General features: G+C 35.5%; 1 protein-coding gene across 2 annotated transcripts in view; it reads left to right on the top strand.

The window, feature by feature from the left end:
* Positions 1-8,629, top strand: part of STXBP5 (syntaxin binding protein 5) — a 174,201-nt gene that overhangs the window by 146,498 nt on the left and 19,074 nt on the right. For both annotated transcript variants that reach the window (XM_006154953.3, XM_006154952.3), the window contains one exon: positions 6,389-6,628. In XM_006154953.3, coding sequence (XP_006155015.1) covers positions 6,389-6,628 — 240 coding nt within the window. The remainder of the gene's footprint in view (positions 1-6,388; positions 6,629-8,629) is intronic.

The following is an 8,629-nucleotide window of genomic DNA, read 5'->3' as shown; positions in this document are numbered from 1 at the left end:
CCTATTTGAATGCCTTTTATTTCATTCTCTTGTCTGATAGCATTGGCTAGGACTTCCAGCACTATATTGAAAAGTAATGAAGAACGTGGGCAGCCTTATCTTGTACCAGTTTTTAGTAGAAAAACTGAAAGCTTTTCCCTATTCAGTATAATGTTAGTAATTGATTTTTCATAGATGGCTTTTATTATGCTGAGACATGATTCTTCTATGCTGATTTTGCTGAGTGTTAATCATGAAGGGATGTTGTGTTTCGTCAAATGCTTGTTCTGTATCAATTGAAATGATCATATGGTTTTTATCTTTCTTTCTGTTGATAACGGTGTTTTATGTTTATGGTTTTGCATGTGTTGTACCACCCTGGCAACCCTGGAATAAAGCCTACCTGGTTGGGATGAATAATCTTTTATATATGTTGTCAGATACAATTTTCTAGTATCTTGTTGAGAATTTTTGCATCTATATTCATCAGAAATCTTGGTCTGTAATTTTCCTTTCTTATATTCTTATCTGTTTTGGGAATGAGGATGATGGAAGCTGCATAGAATTTGGGAGGGTGCCTTCCTTTGGATCATAGAAATAATTCAAGAAGATTGGGGGTTACTTCTTTAAAAGTTTTGTAGATTTGAAGTGAAGCCATCAGGACCTGGGCTTTTCTTGGCTGGGAGGTTATTTATTACTGATTCAGTCTCATTGCTTGTTATGGATCTATTCAGGCTTCCTATGTCTTCCTGAGTCAGTGTTGGTAGATTATATGTTTCCAGGAATTTGTCCATCTCATCCAGGTTCCCTTGTTCGTTGGCATATAGATGCTCATAGTGTCCTCTAATGGTGATTTGTATTTCTATATGTCTGTTGTGATATTGCCTGGTTCATTGTGAATTTGATTTATCTGGTTCCTTTCTCTCTTCTTATTAGTTTAGCTAATGGTTTGTCAATCTTGTTGATCTTTCTAAAGAACCAGCCTTTGGTTTCATTTATTTTCTGTATAGTTTATTTATTTTGTGTTATATTTATTTCTGCTCAAATCTATTATTATTTCTTTTCTCCTGGCATTTTTTTGCATTTGTTGTTGTTGTTTTTCCAGTTCCTGAGGCATATGTTAGGTTGTCCATTTGCTACCTTTCTGCCTTTTTCTTATATGCACTAATTGCTATGAACTTCCTTCTTATGACTGCTTTTGCAGTGTCCTAAATATGGAAACTCACGCATTCATTATCATTTGTTTCCATGAATCTATTGATTTCAGTCTTAATCTCTTCAGTAGTTGTGATGTCATTCAGGAGTAGGTTATTTAGTTTTCATGTATTTGTGTATTTTTGAGAGTTTTTTCCTGAAATTGTTATCAAATTTAATTCCATTATGGTCATAGAAGACACTGGATATACTTTCTATGCCTTTGAATTTGTAAAGACTTGTTTTGTGCCCTATTACGTGCTCAATTTTTGAGAAGGTACCATGCTGGAGTGAGAAAAAAAGTATATTTTGTGGGTTTTGGGTGCAAAGTTCTATAGATATCTGTCAGCTCCACTGATTTATGGTATCATTTAGGTCCTGAATCTCTTCGCTTATTTTTTGTCTCATTGATTTGTCTAAAGATGATAATGGGGTGTTGAGGTCCCCAGCAATTAGTGTGTTACAGTCTGTTTCTCCTTTTAAATCTAGCGGTCTTTCCTTCACATATCTGGGTGCTCTTACATTGAATGCATAGATATTAATAAGCACTATTATCTTCTTGATGAATTTGCCCTTTTGCTATTATATAATGCCCTTCTTTGTCTCTTCTTATAGTTTTTGCCTTAATGCCTATTTTGTCTGAGATCAGTATCGCGACTACTGCTTTTTTTGGTTTCCATTTGCATGGAATATCTTTTTCCAGTCTTTCACTTTTAGCTTATGTTCATCTTTATTCATGAGGTGCTTTCTCGTAAGCAGCAGATGGAGGGTTTCTGGCTTTTTTTATTCATTCACCCCGTCTTTCGGTTTTGTCTTTTGATTGGAGAATTTAAACCATTAACATTCAATATTATTATTGATATTTCTGGACTTGTCAAGTTGGCCATTTTTTTGGTTGTTTTTTGTTCTCTTTTGTTCTGTCTGTCTTTAGTTTTCTTGGTATAGCACTCCCTTCAGAATTTCTTGAAGAGCTGATCTGGAGTTGATTAATTTTTTCAGGTTTAGTTGATTCAACAATTTTTTTATCTCTTCTTCCCATATGAAAGATAATTTTGCTGGGTATAGTGTTCTTGCTTGAAATTGTCTTTCATTTAACACTTGGAATATATTTCCCCATTCTTTTCTTGCTTGCACTGTTTCTGATGAGAGGTCCAGTGTTAGGCTGATGAGATAACCTTTGTAAGTTAGTTACTTGACGTTTCTCTCTTGCCACTTTTAGAATCTTGTACTTTGTGATTTTGGCCAGTCTGGCAATGATGTGCCATGGAGAAGATCTTCTTGGGTTGATTCTATTTGGTGCCCTTTGTATTTCTTGGGTCTGGATGTTTGAATGCTTCTCTAGGCTTGGGAAGTTTTCCTTCAGGATTTCATGGAATACATTGTCAATGCCCTTACTAGTTTCTTCACCTTCTGGGATACCATTTATTCAGATGTTTGGATGTTTAACAGAATCTGGTATTTCTCGTATATCCTCCCTCCCTCCCTCTCTCTCTCTCTCTCTCTCTCTCTCTCTCTCTCTTTTGTTTTTTGTTTTTTAGTTGTCTTCTCTATCTTTTGGTGGTGTTTTTCTAGGTCAGAGGTTTTGTGTTCTATTTCAGAGATTCGATATTCTACATGATCTAAACTGCTTTTTATACTTTCAAGAGAGGTTTTGATTTCCTATATTATAGCCTTCATCTCTAACAGCTCCATTTGGTTCTTTTTTATGGTGTCTATTTCTTCATTCAAATCATAGAAGGACTTCCTCATCTCCTCTTCTTTTCTCTTACATCTCATTAAGTTTTGCCACTGTGAATATTCTGAATTCTTTATCTGACATTTTCACGCATTTCATTGTGCTTTCGGTAGATGACGAATTGTTATTCTCCATTAAGGGAGAGATATTTTCTTGGTTTCTCATATTTCTTGTGACTTTGAGCTGGTTTCTGGTCATCTGATGGATTGTATGTTTTTCCTGTCCACCTGTCCTCTTTTTTTTTTTTTTTCACTGTAGGGCGCGTGCGCTCGCCAGACAGACAGAGAGAGCCATAGAGACAGAAAGCGAGAAATCACCCCCCAGGGGGGATGGTCACGCCGCAATCCCTTCTCCTCCATTCTCCTCTCGGGATCCTGGGCACGCACGCACACGCGCCCGGCGTGAGTTTTAAGCCACCGGGTCCAGGACACGAACCGCGGTCGACTATGTGGGAGTCCAGCGACATAGCCATTACGCTAACTGCTGGTTCCCTCCACCTGTACTTTTGTTGCTGGGACTGCGTATTGTAAATCCCTCCCAGATTCTAGAGAACAGATGCACCTTGAACTGAACCTCAGGGTCTCAACTGAGGAAGAAAGTAAGGTCGTGATGGCACACAATACATGTCCACGCACTTCAGATAAGAATCTGGAGAGGATAAAGGGGGTGTGCAGGTCCAAGTTGGTCTCTGTGCTTAGTCCACACATGAACTTCTGCCACACAGGATTTGAGAAAAAAGGTGGGGCAGAAGTTGGGCGCGAGAGGGTACCTGCATGGGGTATGCAGATCCAAGGCAGTCTCTGGCCTCGGTCTTCATACTCATTTCTGCTGTGCAGGAGTGAGGAAGCAATTTCTGTTCTTTTAATAACTCAATTTAGGAAAGTACAAAAAATGGGTAAATATTTAGTACAAATACAATATTACAAACTCATGTAGTAATGAGCATTGATTTTGGAAAGTTGGCTCATTTCCAGTAGATTGTTATTTTCTATCAGGTCATAATTTGTGACAGAAAATACAATCACACGTTTAAAAAAAAATGTTTTTAGACACTAAAGTTAGAAATGATCCATGCTATTGTCCTAACTAGTAATTTGATTGTTTTAGGAGGCTAGATGTAATCAAAATTATATTGGAAATAATTATGATTTGAGGGAATATATTCAGTTGACGAACCTAAAATTCATGGCAGAAGCATTTTGGGGGCTATAAGTAGGATTCATTTATGCATTTTTAAATCAAATACAACATATAAGACTTAACGGTTTTTAAGAACTTGAAGTCATTTCTTTCACAGTAGCATTTAAAAACATGTGACTTAAGAAATGATTTATTAGATGTATTTGATAGAAGCTACTGATAATTTTAGTGTCATGCTAGCAACAATACTGCTTATCCTAACAGCAGAAGCACTGGTTTAGATACTCTCAACTGTAGATGTTCTTAGCAAATATTTACAGAATACCTTTTGAATATTGTTTATTGAATACCTACATGACACTGCTAAATTCTGCTGACTTCTGCAGAGTATCAAAACCATATAGTTCTTGCTCTCAGGACACTTGCAGCCACCTTAGAACAGGCCATAAGAAAAGTCAGAAATAACTACAGAACAGAGATGGTTTCTGTGTCCTTGTAGAGATGCAAAGCTATGGGGATCCATAAGAGAGCTACTATATAGGAGTCTTCAAAAAATTCAAGGAAAAATGGATATTATGATCTGTGCATTGATTTTAAACATGTTTCATATCAAAATAAACTCATACTTTGATTTTTTTCCATGAACTTCTAGATGCCCCCACATACATGGTTATAAAGATCAGGATAAATTTCAGGAAGATGATAATAGGTGGGATGGAAAATAAGCACAATGTTGAAGGTAGACAAAGGGCTAATGCAGGGACCCCAATTAGAAAATGACAAGCAAAAGCCTAAAAGTAGGTAAGTGCAGTTATGTTCAGAGAAAATCAAAGGGCTTGTTTTATTTCCCACAATAAGCTGAAGCAGGGCTGTACTGGGAAAGAGGGCAAGGAGGGTAGAGAAAAAATATTTTGTGGAGAGTCTTAAAAACTTGAGTCAGATCATGGCCATGATAAAATACATAAATACATAAACAGGACCCACTGAGGCTTTTTCACATTGAGGTGATCGAGTTATAACTGTGCTCTATAAAATTTAATTGTTTTGTTAGCAGTGAGAAACTGAAGGTGGGAGATCATTTGGAAAAATGCCCAGGTAAATAGTAGTAAGAGCCCAAATTTAGGATAATGGAAGTAGATTGGTAATAGAGAAAAGGAAGCCAAATCCTTGAATAAAATTATACAGGACTTATCATCCCATGAAAGGTGTATAGGTAAAATGAAAGAGAGGAATCAAAACTGCCTCATTTTACGTGCTCTTCCTCAGGAGAACAGGGGTATCATAAATAGTGGCATTAGAAGAAGTTAGTGCCTTGGGGATTTTGCATAGCAGACATTATAGGAAAAAAGTCTAATAAGCATTTGGAAGTAAAGTTCTAAGGGAGGAGTCCAGGGTTTGAAATGACCTTAGGATTGGCCATGGAGAAGGAAGCTGAATATTCTTAAAATGTTAGTATAATTTTAAAGGTAGCTGTCATTACAGACAGAACTGAATGAAAGGAATATGCTTGGTTTCAAATAGGAGCCAGTTACCAGATACCCATTTTGATTAAAAATGCCTTAAATGGGGACCAGCAGATGGAATAATGGTTAAATCGCTGGACTCTCAGGTAGTCGACCATATTTCAGATTCCAAATACTCACACCAGGTACATGTGAATGTGTGCCCAAAATTCCAAGAGGAGACTGGAGAAGGGATTGTGACATGGCTATACCCTCAGGAGGTGATTTCTTGCTATCTCTGTCTCTGTCTCTCCAGCAAGCACACGTGCCCTATAGCAAAAATCTCTCTTAAAAAAATGCTTTAAATGGATGTTTATTGCAGTTAAAATGGCATTCAAGAAAGATAAAAGCTAAATTTTTGTTGACTAAAACTTTCATATGGGTGTATTTGGGAAAAAATAAAGGTCCATCCTATAGTTAATTTGAAGGTAGAATCAGAGTACTTCTAAATGCATTTTTTAAATGTGTAAAACTGAATAAATACTTTTCTGCCTTCTCTTGAGTTGTAAAGTTGAAGAAAGAGCAGCACCGTCTGCGGAGATGGTGGTAAGGAGGAAGACTACAAAAGCAGCCAGGCTACAAAGGGTCACACAGTCAAAAATTTACTAGGAGGCACCTCAGTTCTGAGAAGTGTGGATTTAGTTAATTGTATTTTTTAAGCCAAAAGGGAAAACTATTAGCATAAACCTATTGTTTTTTTTTTTCAATGAAAAGGAAATAAATATTGAATAGGTTAAGATTTATTTTTGTGCACATTAACTATTTGTTCAAATTTGCACAATAAAAGCAAGCATGATATTTTGTAACTTGAGCAATCTCACATTTTAAATCATTTCAGATGTAAAAGATAATTCCTTCAGCAGATCACGCAGTTCAAGTGTAACCAGCATTGACAAAGAATCCCGAGAAGCGATCTCCGCTCTTCATTTCTGTGAAACTTTTACTCGTAAGGCGGACTTGTCCCCTTCCCCGTGCCTATGGGTTGGAACCACCCTGGGAACAGTGCTTGTCATTGCACTAAACCTTCCCCCAGGGGGGGAACAAAGACTTCTTCAGCCAGTAATTGTGTCTCCAAGTGGTATGTATGCTCTGATGGTACATTTCGTTACATTACAGGTGTCATGTCCTAGGGTTTGGTCAGAAGCCTTTGCTTTTCATCTTGAATTGATCTAAGAATTTTAAGATGTTAAGTAAATGGTGAAAGTGACAATCTTATATTTTTAATGAAGGAAAATTACGAGAATTCATAATATTTGTTTATAGAGCCATTTGGGTTTTGTGTTTTTTAAAACTCTAGGATGATATGTAAAATTTACATTATGTAAAATGTTCTACACACAAAAGGATGTTCTAATTTAAGAGAAAAACAGAAAGGTATATTTTTAAACATCCTAAAGTGGTTATTTTTCATCTATACAGGTGAAATCTGAGATCACTTTTCTTTGAAGTATTAGGAAAAGATGACTTAATAGCAAATTAAAAAAATATTTACAGTCTCTATATGTTGAAAATGAGATTGAATTTTATCAAATATTATATGAAGTCTGTTAGGTCAAGGACTGATAATTGATTTTCATTACTACTCATGCTCTTCTAGTTATATAGAACCATAGACTTGCTTGTTAATGTATCTTTAGTTTCTGTAATACGTTTTTACATGTATTACATTTTTCTTGGAATTCAGAATTAAAACAATTTATGACTTTAATGTTCATTTCTGAATTATCTTCACATTAAATAAGCATTTGATTTATCTGTTTTAACTCATAAATACTTAAGTATATACCATAGGCCTAGTTGTTAAAGAAGATAGGTTATATGATGACAATATTATTAATCTTGTTTCTTATTAGTAAGCAACAAATATGTATGTAAGAATAAAAAAACTGAAAAGATGAAAATCAAAATATTAATAGCATGTTACTGATTTGGGGTCATTTTATTTTATTTATTTTACTGATTTGTAGTTGGTAAATTTCCTACAACATAGACTATTTTTTTTCCAGTACATAAAAGTGGGGTGGGGGGCAACACACGGTGTAGTGGTTATGTCACTGGATTCCCACATGGCCAACTGCAGTTCAAGTCCCAGACCGAGTGACTCGAAACTCACACTAGGTATGTGTGCATGCAAGCCCAAGATCCCTGGAGGAGAATGGAGGAGAAGGCCTTGCAGCATGGCTATCCCCCTGAGGAATGATTTCTCATTTTCCTCTCACTATCTCTGTCTCTCTCTGGTGAGCACACGTGTCCTAAGGCAAACACCTCTAAAAAAATGAGAGAATGAATAAAAATAGATAATTTTCTTTTAACTACCAAAAATATTTATGTTAGTTTCTACTTGCAATAAATCATACTAGCTTTAAAGTTACTTCGATGTAAAAATAATTTTCATACATAAGAAGCACCCTTTTAGTTCTTTCTCTGTGGTTGAATCTTTAGATTTGTTTTTAATAAGATGCTTACTTAAAAATGTATCAATGACACCCATATCATGTTATCTGTATTGGAACAAGCATACTTTTAAATGTTATTTTAGGCCAGTTTTAGAAAATCCAAATGACCATACGTTTGCTGTGAACAGTTCTCAAATTAGCATGAATAATTCTGCTGGCCCCATTGAAAATTTTAAATCAGAAGGGTATCTTTGGGTGGCCCAAATTAAAAAATATGGGATCGTAAAAGAAATTTAGCCACAGAATATTTTGAAGTAAGTAGTGATTAAAATTGTAAGATTATAGTTGTCAAGTGTTTCTCATTCTTCTACCAGATTCTATCCCATTTTCTTATTTTTTTAGTCCTAGTTAAATTACGAATTATCAGTTAGTGATATTTATCTGTTTGGGGCCCATAATGTTGATATATTTTTCCAGACTCATAAATATTATGCTTGATGTTGGAATCTTGATAAATGCTGATAACATAAGTAAGTTTAATTACCTATTTGTCAAATCTGGTCTGTAGATTAGAGTTACTAGATTTAGGAAATGAAAATATAAGTTGCCCAGTCAAATTTTAATTTCAGAAGACAGATACTTTTATAATATAAGTGTGTCCCATGTAGTATTTGGAAAGATAT

This window comes from Tupaia chinensis, unplaced genomic scaffold (assembly GCF_000334495.1).
Source record: "Tupaia chinensis unplaced genomic scaffold, TupChi_1.0 Scaffold000427_1, whole genome shotgun sequence".
Taxonomy (NCBI): Eukaryota; Metazoa; Chordata; class Mammalia; order Scandentia; family Tupaiidae; genus Tupaia; species Tupaia belangeri.
The sequence above is the reverse complement of the archived record's forward strand: the minus strand, read 5'-3'. Positions and strand labels throughout refer to the sequence as shown.